Consider the following 24,279-nt stretch of genomic DNA (forward strand, 5'->3'; position numbering starts at 1 on the left):
AGTGGAATACATCTTTAAATGAATATTTCGGCCCTATTTCCAAAAGTACGTCTCAGCACAACACAAACAAAATAAACAATAAACTTGGAATAAAACATGCTTTAAAAAAATAATTTTAGTTTTCGAAATCGTATTTTAATGTAAGTTTCCTTTTTTATATGTTAAAATTGTATTTAAAATTGTACATTTCAAAAGTAGCAGCACTGAATTGATGTCAGGAAATAGAAAACACAATTAGTTTTAAACAGACAACGTATTTTAGAATTGTCTTTAAAAAACGCAACCACCATTAAAAAGAACTCCTCTTTGGACACGCTATTTTAAAGTTCTGAGTGGTTTCAGTCAAAAGCAGAAAAACAAACCCAGAGAGCGGCTTCTGCAATACTTTTTTTTTTCGGTGAAGCTGTTCATAGGTAGGTGCGGCACTTAGTTTCGCCTAAACAACGTAAATCTAATTCTTCCTTATTTCTGGCAAATTTGTTTCAAAAATTATGCTCTATCGACACACGGGATTTCTTTTCCGCGGTGTTAGTGTTTCCGCTGTTCGAGCTGCTAATCCGAATAACACAGAGATTGACATGTTTCTTTTTTTTATTTTGCTTTATTGTGCACGAAACATATAATGTCTAAAAATTCACTTTGGGTTTTATTTGTTAACGAGTCAACTTAATTGAATTCAATTAGAAATACAAAAAAGAGTACCGTCTTTATCCAGGGCATCAAAGACAAAAAAGTGACCATTCCTCATAATTAATATATGTTTTGCTGATTCATCCTTAAAAAGGAGGTCTTTGCCAGTAGATGGTATCCTTGTTGAGTTGAACAAGCTTGGAAACTGCGACATATCTAGCGGATAAGCCTAGAAACATATAGCATACTTACATAACATCAAATGTTACATACCAAACAATGTAAAAATTTAAATTATATAACTAAAGGTTTGCGACAAATGACAACACACAGATCAAACATAGAAAATTCCAGCTCAAAATATCCAAAAATAAAATAGTCAAATAGGCTATGATTATTACCAGGGCTCCAGCTCATCAGGGTTTTTAAACTTAAATCTGTTTAAGTTTGTCTAAACTTAAATCTGGCGTTGGTTTATTACATAAACCCATCTAGTGCGTGACCTTCCTCGAGGGCTTTAAATCCATTTTCCGAGGGATTGAAGTCCAAGATGATCCTTGCAGGGGTACTTAGCGGTAGACGGAGTAGGTGGCCGTACCCCCTTAGAGAGCGGGGTTCTACTTGGGTAGAGAAGTTCGCCAGCTTGAAGGTCTTCAGGATCTCAGTATTGCGGATCTTGTCATACCATTTGAAGCCTTCGACTCGACGCAGGTGTCTAGCCTGAACAGCATCGACCCTTCTTAGCTGTGTCTGGGTTATCGGCCATTTCTCAGACGAGTACAGCATGATGCTTGAGACTGTGGCGTTGTAAATTCAGGCTTTGGTATGGCGGCTAATTTGCGGTTTGTGGAAGACTGCTCCCAGGAGTCGTCCAAACACAGAGCTTGCCTCAACTGATCTGGTTGAGATTCGGCGTCAAGGGTGCCACTTGAGGATACAATTGATCCGAAATATGTGAACTGCCTTACCACATCGACAGCTTGGCCGTTAATCACAACAGTTGAGAGTGGTGCTGATGCGGTCTTTTCTATGGGCATGATCTTCGTTTTCTTCCAGTTGATTTGCAGCCCAACTCTAGAGGCTGTGGAATAGAGCGTCTCGAGTGCAGACTTAAGTTGGTCGAGGTTGTCACTAAGGACAGCTGCATCGTCCGCGAAGGCAACATCGGACAGAGTCTTCCTGGCATAACTGATGCCGAAAGGGTGGGCATGGTGCGTTTCGTTCAGGATGTGGTCGATGACGCAGTTAAACAGCTCAGGTGCAGCAGCGCATCCTTGCCGTACACCATTTTGTATTACAAGGTACTTTAAGGAAATAAAATATACAAACAAAATATAAATATACGTATATTTAATAATAATAATAAGACACTAAAGTCTTATAGCCTGTACTGTACGCTATAGCATTGCCTCTGATAGAAAGCAATATATAATTTAAAATTATGAAAATTAAGGAAGATAAAATTCAATAAAGAAGATTATTAATATATGTAAAAAAATCAACCAATTAAGGATATTTTTAGATCCTAGAAAAAGAACAATCTAACTGCTTATAGATCCTTTCACCACTTTTTTTAGATGCATGTTTCTTATGCTTTGGAAAAATTATATTTGTTTGTTTTGAGTGTCAGCTTCGCAATATGAGTTTTAAATTATTTTGAATTTTCAAGCTTGGTAATATGAAAAACTTAACATTGGCTTCCATGCAAATATAAGAGAGGAATAGAAAGGAGAAATCCTTTTGAAAAACTTGAGGATTCCTTTTATGTTTTTTAAACTATCTGACTTTAGAAATTTTCAAATTTTTATGCGTAATGCGATTCAAATATTCTCAATCTTCTTCTAATAATTCAATGGTTTTTAAGTTCTAATAAATCTATGGTTTGCATATATCTTTTCTTTCTTGTTGATTTTTATCCAAACTTATACATCTAATGTCATAATGTCCGATCTGATAACTTAAAAAACTTTAAACAAGACGTACTCAATGTCCCTTACGATCTTGTGTTATATTAAATAAAAAAAAACAAGTTTTTTCAACTGAAAGTAAGGAGCGACATTAAAACTTAAAACGAACAGAAATTACTTCGTATATGAAAGGGGCTGCTTCCTCATCAGCGCCCCGCTCTTTACGCTAAAGTATGACTCTTTCTCTCAACTCTTCTTTTTAAAACAGTAAAAAACGTTAACGTAAAGAGCGGGGCGTTGATGAGGAAGCAGCCCCTTTCACATACGAATTAATTTCTGTTCGTTTTAAGTTTTAATGTCGCTCCATACTTTCAGTTAAAAAAAACTTTTTTTTGTTTTTTTTTTATTTAATTTCTGAACGTTTTTGAATCAAAGCATGTTTTGATTTTGGCTCTCCGCAGAGGAATAATTAAAATGAAATTTGTATATTTATTTTTTTTGGCTAAATGGCTTTCTCATAGTTTTGATCGAATGATTTTGAGAAAAAAGGAGCGGAGGAGGAAGCCTAATTGCCTCCGATTTTTTCGTTACTTAAAAAGGCAACTAGAACTTCTAATTTTTTACGATTTTTTTATTAGTAAAAGATATACATAACTTATAAATTAGTCTACGTAACGACCTTTTGTATTCTCATGTTTTTATTACATATATGAGGGGGTTCACGCCTTTGTCAGTACCTCGCTCTTTACACCAAAGCTTAAATTTTGTCCCAATTCATTAAGAATGACCCCTGACTCACAAAAGCCGTAGAATAAATATTTGAAATTATTAAAAATAATTTAGCGTAAAGAGCGAGGTATTAGGAGGAGGTGAGCCCCTCATATGCGTAATAATTTCTGTTCGTTTTAAGTTTTAATGCTGCTCCTTACTTCCAGTTGAAAAACTTTTTCATATTTATTTTTCCTTTTTTTAAATAATGCTAGAAAATCCTGCACTCCCTTCATGGAAATTTTCTTCCCCCATGACATATTCCTCGATGGAAAGTTCCCCCAACATAACCCCTTCTTCTCAACCCCTCCCCCAACCAAAAAATCCCCTGAAAACGTCTGTACACTTCCCAGTGACCATTGCTATATGTAAGCACTGGTCAAAGTTTATAACTTGTAGCCCGTCCCACGGGGACTGTGGGGGAGTAAGTCGTCCCCAAAGACATAGTTATAAGGTTTTTCGACTACGTTGAATAAAATGGCTATATCAGAATTTTCATCCGTTGACTTTGGGAAAATAATTAGCGTGGTAGGGGGCCAAGGTGCCCTCCAATTTTTTTGGTCACTTAAAAAGAACTTTTCATTTACGTTAGAATGAGCCCTTTTGCAACATTCTAGGACCACTTGGTCGATACGATCACTCCTGGAAAAAAAAAACACAAAAAAAAACAAACAAACAAATAAACACGCATCCGTGATCTGCCTTCTGGCAAAAAAACAAAATTCCACATTTTTGTAGATAGGAGCTTGCAACTTCTACAATAAGGTTCTCTGATACACTGAATCTGATGGTGTGACTTTCGTTAAGATTCTATGACTTTTAAAGGGTGTTTCCTCCTATTTTCTAAAATACGGCAAATTTTCTCAGGCTCGTAACTTCTGATGGGTAAGACTAAACTTGATGAAATTTATTATATCTAACATCAGCATTAAAATGCGATTCTTTTGATGTAGCTATTGAGCCAGGTCGCTCCTTACTACAGTTCGTTACCACGAACTGTTTGAATAAATAAATATTATGGCAAGTTATATGGTAAGTGAATTATTAACTAACACCACAGGACACATATTTTGAATGTGGTATTGGCAAAAAAATATTTTTCCATTCGGTTTATTTGAATATACAGTAAATCTTTATAGTAAATCTCGATGTTTTTAAAATATATGTATATTTTTACAGATCTTATTGTTTGCTTTTGACGCGGAAGTTAGTTTGATACAAGATTTATGCAAGGGTAACTTCGCCACCATTATATAATCTATATATATATATATATATATATATATATATATATATATATATATATATATATATATATATATATATATATATATATATACTAGATGTTGGGGTGGCGCTTCGCGCCACCCCAACACCTAGTTGGTGGGGGCGCTTCGCGCCCCCCCCAAGCCCCCCCGCGCGCGTAAGTCGTTACGCGCCATAATAGTTACGCGCCATTGTAGTTGTGTCCCTATGTCCCACCTGTGAATATAGATAGATATATATATATATATGGTTTTAACTACGTAAAACTTGCGAATATACAACATTCTTTGCTGTCCCATTGTCTTTGCATATAAATAGATTGTCAGGTTTACCGACTCTTGAACATGCAACATATAATGGTCCATGGGAAAACAATCTGTATTCAGATCTATACCTCATGATTCTAATGATTGCCCTTGAGCTTTGTTGATGGTGATTGCTAATCGACCATTCCCTGTCCCGGTGTCCCGGTCGTCATTTACATCCCCCTGTTTCCTCCGGTGTCCCCGTTGTAGTTGTGTCCCTGTGTCCCGGTCGTCATTTATATTCCCTGTGTCCCGGTCGTCATTTGTATCCCGGTGTCCCGGTCTGTATATACATTCGTTTTTTAGTTTTGTTTTTCTCCTTTATTTTTAGTTTTTTTAGTTTTTTTAGTTTTTTAGCTTTTTTACTTTTTTTATTAGTTTTTAGTTTTTTTGTAGTTTTTGCCTTTTTTTAGTTTTTTCAGTTTTTTTTTTAGTTTTTTATTGGTTTTTACCTTTATTTTAGCTTATTTTTCAGTTTTTTCCTTTTTTAGTTTTTTTTAGTTTTTAGTTTTTTTAGTTTTTTACCTTTTTTTAGTTTTTTTAGTTTTTTTAGTTTTTTAGCTTTTTTATTTTTTTTATTAGTTTTTAGTTTTTTTTGTAGTTTTTGCCTTTTTTTTAGTTTTTTTAGTTTTTTAGCTTTTTTATTAGTTTTTAGTTTTTCGAACATTCCTTTTGTCCTGGTCGCTTTCTCTTTGAGTGTCGTCATTTATTAGTTTTTTCCTTTTTTTCTTTTTAGTTTTTTATTGGTTTTTACCTTTATTTTAGCTTATTTTTCAGTTTTTTCCTTTTTCTTAGTTTTTTTTTATTTTTTATTTTTTTTAGTTTTTTACCTTTTTTTAGTTTTTTTAGTTTTTTTAGTTTTTTAGCTTTTTTACTTTTTTTATTAGTTTTTAGTTTTTTTTGTAGTTTTTGCCTTTTTTTAGTTTTTTCAGTTTTTTTTTTTAGTTTTTTATTGGTTTTTACCTTTATAGTATTTTAGTTTTTTAGCTTTTTTATTTTTTTTATTAGTTTTTAGTTTTTTTTGTAGTTTTTGCCTTTTTTTAGTTTTTTCAGTTTTGACGTCACCTGATCCAGTTTTTTCAGGTGACGTCACCTGACCCATCCACACATCCACAGACAGACAACTTATTTTTATATATATAGAAGATATATGGGGGTGGGGGGCTTCCCAAGCCCCACCGCGCGCGTAAGTCGTTACGCGCCATATTAGTTACGCGCCATTGTAGTTGTGTCCCTGTGTCCCACCTGTGAATATAGATAGATTTATATATGTGTTTCAAACTACGTAAACATTGCGAATATACAACATTCTTGGCTTTCCCATTGTCTGTGCATATACATAGCCGTATGTACTAATAATGACGTCATATGCAAACGCTCTTTTTACAAACAAACAAACATGCATACACACAACTCGTTTTTATATAGATAGATAGATACAATACAAATTAACTGCGTAAAACTTGCGAATATACAACATTCTTCGCTGTCCAATTGTCACTGCATATAAATAGATTGTCAGGTTTACCGATCCTCGAACATGCAACGTACAATTGTCCATGGGAAAAACAATCAGTATTAAGATCTATACCACATTTTTCTAATGATTGACCTTGAGCTTTGTTAATGGTGATTGCAAATGCTAATCGAATTGGGAATTGCAATCTTTTAAATTGAAAAGGCAGATCCGTTGGAATCATGGGAATGCGAGGAATAAGAACAGCCTCACCCTCAAAAGGCCCTGTCAAGATTGTGGCCTCTATTAGGTTTTCCATTATTTTTTTTTTTACGGCAAGTCGCGTGCCATTGCAAAGCTTTGGTGGGTTGATATTTCTTAAAAGTATTATTGGTACGCCTATTTTTAGTTGTAGCACGTGTGGTGGAAACCCTGAAAGATCTATGGAATTTAAAAATTCAGATGGATAATTAACCACTTCATTTGGTTCCAAAACTGTGTCGACTGACTTGTAAAGGACTGCCTGGTCTCGAATCTTGGTCAAAACAATATTGTTGATTTCGTGGACGTCTATATTTTTGGGTGCGAGAATCGCTCTTTCACTTAGCCATTTATTATTTTTATAATTTTTTAGAATATTCGGAAATACTTTTTCAATCAATTCATTTTTGGACGTCACTAAATTACAGAAATCAGCAGGTAGTTGTATACGTCCTGAAATTGAGTCTACTGGGAGCTTTCCGTTTCCAATTGCCAGCAATTGATCTGAAAATGTTTGACCAGAGTCATCGTTTTGCAATCGGACACGCATATTTGTAGTTAATTTTAATATTTTTACGAGTGCCCATAAATTAGAATTTTCAGGCAAGCATTCATTTCGTCTGCAGGAGTTGATCTAGGTATTATAGGTAATGTTTGCCTGAAATCTCCCGCAAGCAATATTAATGTGCTGCCAAAGGGTTTCGACTTCCCTCTCAAATCTTTCAAGCATTGATCCAGAGCCTCGAGCGATTTTTTGTGTGCCATTGTGCACTCATCCCAAATAATAAGTTTGCATTGCTGCAATACTTTACCCATCCCAGATGATTTGGAAATATTGCACGTGGGAGTTTCTGTAGAATGCAAATTCAGAGGCAATTTCAAAGCGGAATGAGCAGTTCTTCCACCAGGCAGCAATGTTGCGCCTATTCCGGACGACGCAATTGCCAACGCTATATCATTTTTTGATCGAATTGATGCCAGAATCAGTTTTATCACAAACGTTTTACCAGTTCCTCCTGGCGCATCCAAAAAGAAAATTTCTCCAAGGTTGTTATCGACACAATGCATTATCGTATCATAAATGTCTTTTTGTTCCGACGTTAACTTGGAAATGTTATTTTGTACATACAACAATAGATCACTCGTACTGTAACTTTGTTCACGATCCAATCCTACACATGTCGAAAGAGCAGCGATACGGTTAGGTGAAGGCATTCCCAAATCCTGAAGAGGTTTGTTTGCCATACGTAGGCACAAATCTTCTATAATAACTAAAGTGTAGTTATAAATTTCTGATGTAAAATCAAAAGTCCTATCTGACGTCTCTAACTGTTTTCGATGGAGTATATCTTCGGACATTTTTGACTTTTATTTTTCCCATAACTCTGTAGGAGCTGATGAAGAGCAAGTTGTTAAAATGATGCCAAACAATGCACGAATTTGACTTGGGGTTGACGTTTCGCACGGCTCATTGATGCAGTTATCCCAGTGTTGGTCATTCTCCAATAAATTCAGAGCTTGGTATGCACTACGGTAAGTGTCATGTATAGTACCGTTTACAGTTCTCAAATACTCAAAGGATGTCGGACCGGGTACATTCACCAAAAGCAGGCGTAGAAAGAAGCATTCATGTTGATTGGGGTGAACGGTGTAGTCTTCCTATCGTGGTATCTTTGAAGATGGTAGGTTGGCCGTCGACTGACTTACCCTGTTATCGACGTTCAAATACTTTATTTTTAGTATTCCACGTGTAATACGAAGGCACTTCAGTGTACAGCAGTTTTTTTGCAAAAGAATCATTTTTGCAAAGCGAAAAAAAAGCTGTTAATGTTGTATCCGGTGGATTCAGGGCTCTTTGTTGCACGTTGGTTTCCGTGAAATAAACACGTTGACCATTCTGTAAATGTACCGCTAAGTGAACAACAGCTGGACTACGTTCATGTATCGGAAATGAAAGAATTCGCCAAACAGCTTCATTACTGCTTATGTATCTTCCAGTCTGATATTGTACGATTTCGTCGAAATCTTTGATTTCGGGCTGTAAGCCAAAAACTGCCATGTCACTGCCTTTGTTGACGTATTTACATATGTATTTGATTGCCTTTACGGAGTTACAGTATTCAACGTTTATGTGTGCATTAAATGTTTTTGATAATAATGGGGAATATGGAACAACCCACTGGTCATCTACTTCGATGGTGGTACCGTTACGCTTCTTTATTATTGCTGTTTACCGCCATCTTCAGTAGATCTTCTTCTATATTGTGGGTAACCATCATTGCCAGTAATTGTGTTTGATACTAAAAGTCGAGGATATTGCTTTGTGCACCTTCCTTTGGCCATGCATGGTGAATTTTCGTTCAGTGCACCGCAAGGTCCATGTATCATATTTTTTACAATAATATCATGTAACCCCTTATCGACATTTTTATCAGGTACTAGCTGTTGGGGTGGCGCTTCGCGCCACCCCAACACCTAGTTGGTGGGGCGCTTCGCGCCCCCCAAAGCCCCCCCGCGCGCGTAAGTCGTTACGCGCCATATTAGTTACGCGCCATTGTAGTTGTGTCCCTGTGTCCCACCTGTGAATATAGATAGATTTATATATGTGTTTCAAACTACGTAAAAATTGCGAATATACAACATTCTTGGCTTTCCCATTGTCTGTCCATATAGAAAGCCGTATGTACTAATAATGACGTCATATGCAAACGCTCTTTTTACAAACAAACAAACATGCATACACACAACTCGTTTTTATATAGATAGATAGATAGATAGATGCAACACAAATTAACTGCGTAAAACTTGCGAATATACAACATTTTTCGCTGTCCAATTGTCGCTGCATATAAATAGATTGTCAGGTTTACCGACCCTCGAACATGCAACGTACAATTGTCCATGGGAAAAACAATCAGTATTAAGATCTATACCACATTTTTCTAATGATTGACCTTGAGCTTTGTTAATGGTGATTGCAAATGCTAATCGAATTGGGAATTGCAATCTTTTAAATTGAAAAGGCAGATCCGTTGGAATCATGGGAATGCGATGAATAAGAACAGCCTCACCCTCAAAAGGCCCTGTCAAGATTGTGGCATCTATTAGGTTTTCCATTGTTTTTTTTACGGCAAGTCGAGTGCCATTGCAAAGCTTTGATGGGTTTATATTTCTTAAAAGTATTATTGGTACGCCTATTTTTAGTTGTAGCACGTGTGGTGGAAACCCTGAAAGATCTATGGAATTTAAAAATTCAGATGGATAATTAACCGCTTCATTTGGTTCCAAAACTGTGTCGACTGACTTGTAAAGGACTGCCTGGTCTCGAATCTTGGTCAAAACAATATTGTTGATTTCGTGGACGTCTATATTTTTGGGTGCGAGAATCGCTCTTTCACTTAGCCATTTATTATTTTTATAATTTTTTAGAATATTCGGAAATACTTTTTCAATCAATTCATTTTTGGACGTCACTAAATTACAGAAATCAGCAGGTAGTTGTATACGTCCTGAACTTGAGTCTACTGGGAGCTTTCCGTTTGCAATTGCCAGCAATTGATCTGAAAATGTTTGACCAGAGTCATCGTTTTGCAATCGGACACGCATATTTGTAGTTAATTTTAATATTTTTACGTGAGCCCATAAATTAGAATTTTTCAGGCAAGCATTCATTTCGTCTGCAGGAGTTGATCTAGGTATTATAGGTAATGTTTGCCTGAAATCTCCCGCAAGCAATATTAATGTGCTGCCAAAGGGTTTCGACTTCCCTCTCAAATCTTTCAAGCATTGATCCAGAGCCTCGAGCGATTGTTTGTGTGCCATTGTGCACTCATCCCAAATAATAAGTTTGCATTGCTGCAATACTTTACCCATCCCAGATGATTTGGAAATATTGCACGTGGGAGTTTCTGTAGAATGCAAATTCAGAGGCAATTTCAAAGCGGAATGAGCAGTTCTTCCACCAGGCAGCAATGTTGCGGCTATTCCGGACGACGCAATTGCCAACGCTATATCATTTTTTGATCGAATTGATGCCAGAATCAGTTTTATCACAAATGTTTTACCAGTACCTCCTGGCGCATCCAAAAAGAAAATTTCTCCAACGTTGTTATCGACGAAATGCATTATCGTATCATAAATGTCTTTTTGTTCCGACGTTAACTTGGAAATGTTATTTTGTACATACGACAATAGATCACTCGTACTGTAACTTTGTTCACGATCCAATTCTACACATGTCGAAACAGCAGCGATACGGTTAGGTGAAGGCATTCCCAAATCCTGAAGAGGTTTGTTTGCCATACGTACGCACAAATCTTCTATAATAACTAAAGTGTAGTTATAAATTTCTGATGTAAAATCAAAAGTCATATCTGACGTCTCTAACTGTTTTCGATGGAGTATATCTTCGGACATTTTTTACTTATATTTTTCCCATAACTCTGTAGGAGCTGATGGAGAGCAAGTTGTTAAAATGATGCCAAACAATGCACGAATTTGACTTGGGGTTGACGTTTCGCACGCGTCATTGATGCAGTTATCCCAGTGTTGGTCATTCTCCAATAAATTCAGAGCTTGGCATGCACTACGGTAAGTGTCATGTATAGTACCGTTTACAGTTCTCAAATACTCAAAGGATGTCGGACCGGGTACATTCACCAAAAGCAGGCGTAGAAAGAAGCATTCATGTTGATTGGGGTGAAAGGTGTAGAGTCTTCCTATCGTGGTATCTTTGAAGATGGTAGGTTGGCCGTCGACTGACTTACCCTGTTTTCGACGTTCAAATACTTTATTTTTAGTATTCCACGTGTAATACGAAGGTACTTCAGTATACAGCAGTTTTTTTTGCAAAAGAATCATTTTTGCAAAGCGAAAAAAAAGCTGTTAATGTTGTATCCGGTGGATTCAGGACTCTTTGTTGCACGTTGGTTTCCGTGAAATAAACACGTTGACCATTCTGTAAATGTACCGCTAAGTGAACAACAGCTGGACTACGTTCATGTATCGGAAATGAAAGAATTCGCCAAACAGCTTCATTACTGCTTATGTATCTTCCAGCCTGATATTGTACGATATCGTCGAAATCTTTGATTTCGGGCTGCAAGCCAAAAACTGCCATGTCACTGCCTTTGTTGACGTATTTACATATGTATTTGATTGCCTTTACGGAGTTACAGTATTCAACGTTTATGTGTGCATTAAATGTTTTTGATAATAATGGGGAATATGGAACAACCCACTGGTTATCTACTTCGATGGTGGTACCGTTACGCTTCTTTATTATTGCTGTTTTACCGCCATCTTCAGTAGATCGTCTTCTATATTGTGGGTAACCATCATTGCCAGTAATTGTGTTTGATACTAAAAGTAGAGGATATTGCTTTGTGCACCTTTCTTTGGCCATGCATGGTGAATTTTCGTTCAGTGCACCGCAAGGTCCATGTATCATATTTTTTACAATAATATCATGTAACCCCTTATCGACATTTTTATCAGGTATTTCAGCGGAAATCACATCATCAATTTCGTTCGAAGTAATTTTTTTATGTAGCCAGATTAGTATATGTGCGTGTGGCAAACCTCGTTTTTGCCATTCCACTGAGTACATCCAGCATCGCACTGACCCAAACACTTCAAGTTTTACTATGTAGTTTATCAGTGATTTCAATTTTTGCCGGAAGACACGGGCCGAAATGTCATGCCTATGAACCGCCGATTGTCCTTGAAGTAAAAGCTGCAGTATCTCGTCCCAAGATTGATTACATGTAAATGTAATAAATAAATCTGGACGACCATAGAGACGAACATACGCAATAGCATCTTGAGCATATTCATGCATATGACGGGGACTGCCAGCATATGACGAAGGTAAAATTGTTAATCTTCCAACGTTTGTGGTATTACCGTCATTTATAACTGCATCTCGCAAATGAATGTATTGTTCAGAGCGGAGCTTGGTCTGATTCAGGCTGATATATAGCAAAAGTTCTGATTCAATTTTAGCATACATATCAACGACAAATTGGTGAAACAATTCACGGCATTTTAAAATATAATTTTCTTCATCCTGCCGAATCATTAGTCTATAGGAATAATAATGCTTTGCACTGCATTTCTTATTCATTTCTTTGTTAGTGGCTGGATTATATGCAAAGACAATGGGACAGCAAAGAATGTTGTATATTCGCAAGTTTTACGTAGTTAAAACCATATATATATATATCTATCTATATTCACAGGTGGGACATAGGGACACAACTACAATGGCGCGTAACTATTATGGCGCGTAACGACTTACGCGCGCGGGGGGGCTTGGGGGGGCGCGAAGCGCCCCCACCAACTAGGTGTTGGGGTGGCGCGAAGCGCCACCCCAACAGCTAGTATATATATATATAAAAATAAGTTGCCTGTGGATGTGTGGGTCTGTCTGTCGGGTGACGTCATGTTTGTGTGTTGACTGACGTCATGAAGTTAGTTGTCGTCATTTTTGTTATGACGGTGACGTCATTCAAGATATTTAAGACATGCGTTCACGTAGAAATCTATTAATGTTTAACTGTAAAATGACTGATGAACTTACAATGGCAACAGCCGAGGAAGATGCTCAAAGAGTCTATGCCAAAAAACTTGCTGCTGATAGAGAAAGTAAGAAAAGAAAGCGTGCCGAGGAATCAAAAGAACAGCAAGGAAACAGGCTTGAGGCTGATAGAGAAAGAAAGAAAAGAAAGCGTGCCGAGGAGTCAAAAGAACAGCAAGGAAACAGGCTTGAGGCTGATAGAGAAAGAAAGAATAGAAAGCGTGCCGAGGAACTACCAGAGCAACGCGAAACCAGACTTGCTGCTAAAAGAGAAAGTGAAAAAAGAAGGCGTGCCGAGGAACTACCAGAGCAACATGAAACCAGACTTGCTGCTAAAAGAGAAAGTGAAAAAAGAAGGCATGCCGAGCAACTACCAGAGCAACATGAAACCAGACTTGCTGCTAAAAGAGAAAGTGAAAAAAGAAGGCGTGCCGAGGAATCACAAGAACAGCAAGAAATCAGGCTTGCTGCTAATAGAGAAAGTAAGAAAAGAAAGCGTGCCGAGGAATCAGAGCAACCTGAAAGTTATCGCCTGGCATTCAGGTACAGCCCAGTCGATGATTATAGCTTGAGTAGATGTGTTCAAATCGGGACTATGTCTAAAATTTGTCCCTATTGCAAGGCCTTGAAATTCAATGGTGAAACAATGGGAATGTGTTGCGCCTCAGGAAAAGTTAAACTTCCTCTATTAGCTGCACCACCAGAGCCATTGAAGACTTTCCTTACTGGAACTACGTCAGAATCTAAGCGTTTTTTGTCACAAATCAGAAAATATAACTCATGTTTCCAAATGACGTCGTTTGGAGCCCAAATCGAAAATCCAGATCAATTTATGTCTACTTTCAAAGTAAAAGGGCAAATTTATCATACAGCAGGGTCCCTTCTACCATTCTCAGGCGAGAATCATAAATTTTTACAATTGTACTTCATCAGTGATAGAAATTCTGAATTGAATGCACGTTGCGAAATTTCTCCCAACGTTGAAAGGACAATCATTTCCCAACTGCAACATCTTTTCCACGAAAATAATAATTTAGTGCGTCTGTTCAAAACAGCCATCGATTTGATGCCTACTGATACGCATAAAATTGTTATTTCCGCTGACAAAACACCTCCTGGCCAACATGTGCGTAGATACAATGCTCCAACTATCGACGAAGTGGCAATCGTTATGGTCGGTGATCAGTTTTTACCTCGAGATATTATTCTTCATAAGCGAAACGCTCAGTTGTTAAGAATTGCTGAAACTCGTCGATGCTACGATGCCCTACAATATCCTATCATTTTTTGGGATGGAGCCGACGGCTATCACTTTAATATTAAATTGATGAATCCAGCCACTAACAAAGAAATGAATAAGACATGCAGTGCAATGCATTATTATTCCTATAGACTAATGATTCGGCAGGATGAAGAAAATTATATTTTAAAATGCCGTCAATTGTTTCACCAATTCGTCGTTGATATGTATGCTAAAATTGAATCAGAACGTTTGCTATATATCTGCCTGAATCAGACCAAGCTCCGCTCTGAACAATACATTCATTTGCGAGATGCAGTTATAAATGACGGTAATACCACAAACGTTGGAAGATTAACAATTTTACCTTCGTCATATGCTGGCAGTCCCCGTCATATGCATGAATATGCTCAAGATGCTATTGCGTATGTTCGTCTCTATGGTCGTCCAGATTTATTTATTATATTTTTATGTAATCAATCTTGGGACGAGATACTGCAGCTTTTACTTCAAGGACAATCGGCGGTTCATAGACATGACATTACGGCGCGTGTCTTCCGGCAAAAGTTGAAATCACTGATAAACTACATAGTAAATTCTGAAGTGTTTGGGTCAGTGCAATGCTGGATGTACTCAGTGGAATGGCAAAAACGAGGTTTGCCACACGCACATATACTAAGTCAGTCGACGGCCAACCTACCATCTTCAAAGATACCACGATAGGAAGACTCTACACCGTTCACCCCAATCAACATGAATGCTTCTTTCTACGCCTACTTTTGGTGAATGTACCCGGTCCGACATCCTTTGAGTATTTGAGAACTGTAAACGGTACTATACATGACACTTACCGTAGTGCATGCCAAGCTCTGAATTTATTGGAGAATGACCAACACTGAGATAACTGTATCAATGACGCATGCGAAACGTCAACTCCAAGTCAAATTCGTGCATTGTTTGGCATCATTTTAACAACTTGCTCTCCATCAGCTCCTACAGAGTTATGGGAAAAATATAAGTCAAAAATGTCCGAAGATATACTCCATCGAAAACAGTTAGAGACGTCAGATATGACTTTTGATTTTACATCAGAAATTTATAACTACACTTTAGTTATTATAGAAGATTTGTGCGTACGTATGGCAAACAAACCTCTTCAGGATTTGGGAATGCCTTCACCTAACCGTATCGCTGCTGTTTCGACATGTTTAGAATTGGATCGTGAACAAAGTTACAGTACGAGTGATCTATTGTCGTATGTACAAAATGACATTTCCAAGTTAACGTCGGAACAAAAAGACATTTATGATACGATAATGCATTGTGTCGATAACAACGTTGGAGAAATTTTCTTTTTAGATGCGCCAGGAGATACTGGTAAAACGTTTCTGATAAAACTGATTCTGGCATCAATTCGATCAAAAAATGATATAGCGGTGGCAATTGCGTCGTCCGGAATAGCCGCAACATTGCTGCCTGGTGGAAGAACTGCTCGTTCCGCTTTGAAATTGCCTCTGAATTTGCATTCTACAGAAACTCCCACGTGCAATATTTCCAAATCATCTGGGATGGGTAAAGTATTGCAGCAATGCAAACTTATTATTTGGGATGAGTGCACAATGGCACACAAAAAATCGCTCGAGGCTCTGGATCAATGCTTGAAAGATTTGCGAGGGAAGTCGAAACCCTTTGGTAGCACATTAATATTGCTTGCGGGAGATTTCAGGCAAACATTACCTATAATACCTAGATCAACTCTTGCAGACGAAATGAATGCTTGCCTGAAAAATTTGGTTATTTAAAAAGGCAACTAGAACTTTTAATTTTTTACGAATGATTTTTAATAGTAAAATTATTATTAAAAATTAATTTTATTAGATAAAGATATACGTAACTTACAAATTAGCTTACGTAACGAACTTCTGTATTCTCATAATTTTATTACGTATATGAGGGGGTTCACCCCTCGTCAGTACCTCGCTCTTCAAGCTAAAGCTTAAATTTTGTCCCAATTTCTTGAGAATGACCCCTGAATCACAAAAGCCGTAGAATAAATAGTTGAAATTTCTAAAAATACTTTAGCGTAAAGAGCAAGGTATAGGGTTCTGCTGCGCCTCAAGGTTCGTCGCTTGACCTAAATCTCTTGACTTGTCTAGTTCTTCGGCGTACCGCATTATTAGGTATTTTGGATATTTGCATCTACCAAGCTCCAAATACTTTTTACAAAGGCGCTGTCTATGTGTGGTAACACTTTTAAGATGTATAACTCGCTTTGATTTAATTTTCCCCATGATTTCGGCTTTGTGTTCACAACTTTACTGAAGGCTCCTGACTATTTTTCATTTCTAGGTTCCTTCATTGCATTGAAATAATATATGAAAATTTCACACTCTATTAACAAGCAGCTGATTATACCAGCTTGTCATTTTGGTCTCTAGGGGGTATTATCGGCGATTACTTTCATAATAACAGCATAGACCAAAAATATTCTCAGAAATCAAGAGGGGTGAAATATTAATTTCATTTTTTGATGTGTTTTTTCTGAAGCTGTTTTTACTCCCCCCCCCCTAAAAATGACCCCCAAAACAAAAATCTTTAATACAGCCCTACCTCCACCTCCCCTTGTCACTTTCTTAGATCTAATTCTGTATTTATCTGAAGACTTATGAGAGTAAGGATGTTTTGGTATTAAAATGCACCCTTTGATGCATCTTTCTTCCTTCTTATTTAGCCAAAAAATTTTTAAGGTCTATGCAAGTATCAATTTCTTAGGTAAATCCTCTTTTTTCTTATAATTCCAAACATTTGCATAAGGTCTTTAAAGCTCTGCAATTGGGCTCTATGATTGTTTTATAGCTGTAAGAGAGGAAGAGAGATGCCTCAGAGGGTGTATTTTAATACTAAAACACCCCAAGTGACTGAGTGAATGGAACCTCCACTAACATGCTTAAAAAAAAGGTAGAAATAAATCTGTCTTGAATGGTTTCTAACATCCAATTTTCTTTGATTGTTGACAACAAAACAGCTTTCTTATGAATCCTCTTGACAGGCATTTATGTCGTGGCCATAAAAACAAGCTATTCCAGCAAGGTAGAACATGTAATGATTCTAACTTGTTTTTTACGCAATGATATTGTCTCATATTTGCAGGTTACTGAAAAACAAAGTATGGTGGTTTAGTTGCACAAGGGTTCAGTTACACAAGTGTCCATTTGCAGAGGGGTTTAGTTCCACAGTGGTTCAGTTGCACAGTTGTTCAGTTGTATGGGACACAGTTAGTGGCATGAGGGTTCAGTTGCTTGGGGTTCAGTTACACGCACACCACTGTATTAGGACCACTTTTATTTCTAGAAATGATTAATGAATTTTGATAAGAAGTTCTCTCAAAGATGGAAATATGTGGATGAATTGTCAATCTTTGAAGTGTCAGAGGAATATTATAAGTGATCCCCTCAATGCCCAACGCTTGTTTCAGATGAAGATAAGAATCTAAATATGAATGTAAATACCATCAAATCAAATGCAATGATGATAAACTTCACGAAATCCACTCCCGTTTTTCTAGACCCTGTCCCACCCTAATGCTAGAGAAACTTGTTAAGCTCATTTGCGTCACAATTTCTAATATTCATAAGTTTGATATACTTGTTTCGAATATTTAAAAAATCAAATATATCACTATCCATCAATTAAAGTTTAAACAAATTTAGGTGTCTTAAGATGCCTTCCCTCCATGTTTACTTATCTTTTGAATGGCCAATATTGGAATATGGATGTCTGGTCTGACATTTACAACTTTCAAGTGAACTTAGCAACAAAATTGAGCTGGTCTAAAAGTGTTTCCTCAGGATCATTTGCAAAGAGAACAAAATGTTGTTCTCCTTCCTCCTTGAAGCCACACTCAATTTCACCTTAAAAGAAAGGAGGGGATAAAATTTACTTGCTTTTCCTGTACTGAGGATTTTTCCCCCAATTTTACAACCCCACTAATTTTCTGTTTGGTAATATTTTCTGTTTAGACCAATTTAGATCATGGTTACCTTTCCTGAGTCGGCTAGAAGTAAACCCTAAGTCCCCTGCTTAGCCCCATTAGGAATATCAGCTTACTCTAGAATCAGGCTGTTACAGAGAGGCTCCATAAAAGCTCCATCCTCTTTATTTTGGAGCACCTTAATAATTCCTTATATATGTCCTGAACTAAAATCAACTCCTTTGTCTCTTTTTTTATTTGATGATGTATAATTCCTTTGGAGCACCTAATAATGAAGTGTATAATACTGGTTAAAGAGTACAAAATCACACTATCATATTCAACATATCAGAGGAGTACCCTATCGTAGTTTTCAAGTTCGTGTTTATAATATGTGGAATTTCGTTGTTGTTGTTTTTTTTTGCCAGAAAAAAACATAAATGTGTTTTTTGTTTTTTTTATTGTTTTTTTTAAAGGATGAAATTATTGAACCAACACTCCTAATGTTTGGGAGAAGGCATTCCTTGTCATAGGTGGCTTGAGTTTAAAGGCTCTTGTTTAATAGGTGATTGCTTCCAGTAAATTAATGTATTGCTGGTTAGGTATCAGTCATTTTCATATACTAATAGGCATTTTAGCTAATATTATTGAAGCTGTAGAAATTGTAGCCGAAAAAAAAACGCCGGCCCCCAGAAAACCCCTTATCAAAGGAATCCAGTCAGTAATAGCTTAGTGTAATTATAAAGGCTTATAAGTTTTATGGGGATTCTCCTAATCGGCTTTAATTTAATCAATTATTTGCTACAACCTTGTTTAATTTAGCAAAAACCTGATGATAATCTTGCAATCCTGATTGTAAAATATGCCACTGGTAATGGATCGTTACTTCAAGTGACATTAGCTGTTATAATCAATTACACAAGTCACTTTCTCAATAAATCCTCTACACTTGTACCTTGTGACAGCTTAGTGGATACGACTGCGCTGCTCATCTAAAGGTGTTCAGGTTCGATCCCTGCTGTCGCAAGGAATTATATTCTGTTATTGCTTCCTGTAAATTAATGTATTGCCTAATTTTTTTTTTGTTTTTGCAACGTATTTTTGTAAACTAGGAAAGAACAATTTAAAGCAATAACTATAAGATATTTTTTGGAACGTACTCGCACAAGAGTTGAGTGATTTTTTCTTTGAGAATTTTTAAAAATGCTGCCGAAGATTCAGCTTTTGCCGATAAGATATAGCCAAGAACTTCATCTATAACCGAAACTGAAAGAACCACAGTATTGATAATATTGAACATGTCAAACGAATTGAATTTTGATGCTTATTTAAAATATATAAAATTTATCAAGTTTAAAATGATCCATCAAAAGCTACGCACCTGAAAAAATTTCCCTGATTTTCGGCAAGGCGGATAACTCCCATAAAAGTCAAAGAATTTTTGAAACCCAATGTTGGATATAATAAAGGACAAACCCTAGTTGCAACCGACTGTAACCTACGATTATGACGCATTCATCATCTTGTATATGAAAATGCAATTTTTTGTCAAATTTTATTTTATTTTGAATTTGGTAATTTTATTACCATTTTTTTTTATTATATTTTGATAGTAAAAAAGGCACTGGATGTCATAATTTACTTCAAAATGAGTTCTTAGACAGCTCTCTGATGTTCCAGTGCCCCGCTGGCAGCGAAGAAATGAATGAACTTTATTACCCGTAAAGTATAAAAAAACACAAAGTACGGAGTATCATAAATAAATATAAATAAACAAACAAAAACAAATACGATAAACAGCGAAGAAAAACAAAATTCAAACTAACAAAAGACAATATGGACTAATCAACCAGTATCAATATGGAAAAAAGGCTGCAGAGGGTCATAATCGTGAATAAAGTTGACAGTCTTTTTACATAAATCATCACTTGAAGACCGAATCCGAGAAGGCACATCTACTAAACCAAATCGAGCAATTATTTTTTTGTTTCGGTGCCATCTAGGAAGCCGGAGGAGGAATTTGCAATATCTGAAATAAGCCGTACGTAGAGTATGTCGATCTTTCTTACGGAACACATGAGCCATGCCTGATAAAAACAAAAGCACAGGGGCGCAATAAGCGTTATAAATCATGCACAAACCGTTGCGGTTGTAACGGCTTTTGTTTGGGGATATTTTTCCGTAAGCGACGCGTAGGTTTTTCACGGCTTGATTCAATAGGGATGAACAGGTAGCGGAAAGTGTTGGGCCGAAACACAGACCAAGCCAACTGACTAAAGAAGAACATGGTAGAACTGCAGTCCCAGTAACGAATGGAGCGACCGCATAAGGGCTATTAAAACAAATAAACTCGCATTTAGACGCATTAACTGACAGTCCAATCTTAGATAGTTCATTGGTTAATATAGTAAAATTAGAAAGCAATCCACGGCGAGTCCGGGCAACAAGAAGAACGTCATCTGCATATGCAATAGAAGACAAACCAGTATTACCGTAAAAAACAGAACTTATAAGGGGACGCAGGCACGATGCAAGCACGCATTTAAATATACTAGGAGACAACACGGCACCTTGCCGAACTCCCTTATTAATTTTTACCGGGTCAGATATTTGGCCATTCCAGGTAACTTGAATTTTAGACTTTGAATACCAAGAAGACAATAAACTTAGTTTATTGTCTTATAAACTTTTATTATAAAAGAAAATAATATTTTCTGTTTAGACCAATATAGATCAAGGTTACCATTCCTGAGTCGGCTAGAAGTCCCAGCTAGAAGTAAACCCTAAGTCCCCTGCTTAAACCCATTAGCAATATCAGCTTACTCTAGAATCAGGCTGTTACAGAGAGGCTCCATAAAAGCTTCATTCTCTTTATTTTGGAGCACCTTAATAATTCCTTATATATGTCCTGAACTAAAATCAACTCCTTTACCTCTTTTTTTTTATTTGATGATGTACGGGCACAATAACTATTTCCCCTTTCTGATCTATTGCCATTTCTTTTTACCCGTTTGAGATACTTATTTGAGCTCTATTTTTATGGCACTTGGTATTTACCAAGTGACATATAGCAATCACAATTTCTGTCAGTCTGTCTGTCTGTCTGTTGGTCCTGCTTTTGCTAGTTTGTACACTTGCAGATAAGCTAGGACAATGAAAGTTGGCAGGCATATCAGGGACCAGATCAGATTAAATTAGAAATAGTCTCTTTCCCGATTCGACCATCTGGGGGGTGGGTGGGTGGAGGGGTGGTTAATTTGAAAAATTCGAAAAATGAGGTATTTTTAACTTACGAACAGGTTATTGTATGTTAACGAAATTTGATATTTAGAAGGATCTCGTGCTTCAGAGCTCTTATTTTAAATCCCAACTGGATCTGGTGACACTGGGGGGAGTTGGAGGGGGAAACCAGAAATCTTGGAAAATGCTCTGAGTGGAGAGACCGGGATGAAACTTGATAGAAGAACGAGCACAAGTCCTAGATACTTGATCGACTTAAATGAAAGGGATCCACTCGCTTTGGGGGAATTGAGAGGGGGGTGGGGGTAAATTCGGAAAAATTAGAAAAAATGAAGTATTTTTAATTTACAAGCAGGTGATCAAATCTTATGAAATTTGATATTTAGAAGGACCTAGTAACTCAGAGCTCTCATTTTAAATCCCAAACGGGTCCAGTGACGCTGTAGGGAGTTGGAGGGGGAAACTGGAAATATTGGAAAACGCTTAGACAGGAGAGATCAGGATGAAACTTGGTGGGAAAAATAAGTACAAGTCTTAGATACGTGATTGACATAACCAGAATGGATATGCTCTCTTTGGGGGAGTTGGGGGGTTGTTAATTTGGAAACATTAGAAAAATTTAGATATTTTTAACTTACGAACGGGTGACCAGATCTTAATGAAAGTTGATATTTAGAAGGAACTCATGTCTCAGAGTTCTGATTTTAAATCCCGACCAGATATGGTGACATTTGGGGGCGGGGGGTTGGAGAGGGAAAACGGAAATTTTGGAAACACTAAGAGTGGAGAGATTGGAATGAAACTTGGTGGGAAGAATAAGGACATGTCGTAGATATGTGATTGACGTAACCAACTGGATCCAATCTCTTCGGGGGGTTTGGGGGGGGGCAGTGCTTTGGCGAGCTCGGTGCTTCTGGACGTGCTAGGACGATGCAAATTGGTAGGTGTATCAGGAACCTGCACAAATTGACTTGATTTCCCCGCTTTTCCCTAATTCGACCATCTGGGGGGCTTAATGGAGAGGAAAAACTAGAAAAAGTGAGGTATTTTTAACTTACGAATGGGTGATTGGATCTTAAAGAATTTTGATAGTTAGAAGAACCTCGTGTCTCAAAGCTCTTATTTTAAATCCTGACCGGTATTAAGCCTCTGATTTTCCTTTTAATTCAATCTATTAATTTTTAGAATTTTGCTAGAGCTCATGCCATATGAGCTCTTGGCTCTTGTTTAATCTAGTCTTTACGCAATCCTTCCTTCAATTGTCCATGTTTCTGATTTTTCTTGTATCCTTAAGGCCGTGATTAAGTGAACTTGAAAACATCGAGCTTCAAAATTGAAGTTAGGGTAGCCTTCTATCTTTTAATTCTCTAGAGACCGTCGATTGTCAAAACTTCAAATAGCACCAATTATCAAGTCTTGTGAAAGGTTTTGATAGACAGCTTCCTTTGGCGAGATGCTTCAGCCGAGAAATAGTAATATATTTGGCTGCGTCTTGCAAAGCTTGGTTACCGACCAAGGGAGAAGAGAAAATGAGCAAAAGAGCACTATCATTCTCAAGTACAAAATGCCCATGTATATGAAACTGTGACGGCATGCATTGAGGGCATTTTAAAATTTATTGTTTTTTTCTTTTTTTTCCTAGGGATAGGCTATTTAAAATGCCTCAGTTGATTATTTCGAAACTAAACACCAAACTTAGTTGAGAGCTTTCTTCGATGATTCTTAGAAAACCAAAGTTTTCTGACGAATTAAATTAAAAAAAAATTAACTGAAAGTAAGGAGTGGCATTAAAACTTTAAACGAACAGTTTTAATTACTTCGTATATGAAAGGGACTGCTTCCTCGTGAACACCCCGCTCTTTACGCTAAAGTTTTTTTACTGTTTTAAAAATAGAGTTAAGAGAAAGAGTCGGACTTTAGCGTGAAGAGCGGGGCGTTGATGAGGAAGCAGCCCTTTCATATATGAAGTAATTTCTGTTCGTTTTATGTTTTAATGTCACTCCTTACTTTAAGTTAAAAAACACTTGTTTTTATTTAATTTAAATTCTGAACGTTTTTGAAGCAATGCATGTTTTGATTTATGCTCTCTGCAGATGAATAATTTAAACGAAATTTGCATATTTATTTTTTTTTGGCTGAATGGCTTTCTCATAGTTTTGATCGAATTATTTTGAGGAAAAAAGGAGCGGGGAAGGAGCACTAGTTGTTCTCCGATTTTTTGGTTATTTAAAAAGGCAACTAGAACTTTTAATTTTTTAAGAATGTTTTTAATAGTAAAATTATTAGTAAAAATTAATTTTATTAGATAAAGATATACGTAACTTACAAATTAGCTTACGTAACGAGCTTCTGTATTCTCATATTTTTATTACATATATGAGGGGGTTCACCCCTCGTCAGTACCTCGCTCTTTACGCTAAAGCTTAAATTTTGTCCCAATTTCTTAAGAATGACCCCTGAATCACAAAAGCCGTAGAATAAATAGTTGAAATTTCTAAAAATACTTTAGCGTAAAGAGCAAGGTATAGGGTTCTGCTCCGCCTCAAGGTTTGTCGCTTGACCTAAATCTCTTGACTTGTCTAGTTCTTCGGCGTACCGCATTATTAGGTATTTTGGATATTTGCATCTACCAAGCTCCAAATACTTTTTACCAAAATGT

General features: G+C 36.8%; 1 protein-coding gene across 2 annotated transcripts in view; it reads right to left on the bottom strand.

Annotated features, from left to right (window-relative positions):
- The window catches only part of LOC136030487 (carnitine O-palmitoyltransferase 2, mitochondrial-like), a 106,405-nt gene that overhangs the window by 40,663 nt on the left and 41,463 nt on the right, over positions 1 to 24,279 (bottom strand). For both annotated transcript variants that reach the window (XM_065709504.1, XM_065709506.1), the window contains exon 5: positions 703 to 859. In XM_065709504.1, the coding sequence (XP_065565576.1) occupies positions 703 to 859 (157 nt within the window). The remainder of the gene's footprint in view (positions 1 to 702; positions 860 to 24,279) is intronic.

The sequence above is a fragment of the Artemia franciscana genome, chromosome 8 (genome assembly GCF_032884065.1).
Source record: "Artemia franciscana chromosome 8, ASM3288406v1, whole genome shotgun sequence".
NCBI classification, from domain to species: domain Eukaryota; kingdom Metazoa; phylum Arthropoda; class Branchiopoda; order Anostraca; family Artemiidae; genus Artemia; species Artemia franciscana.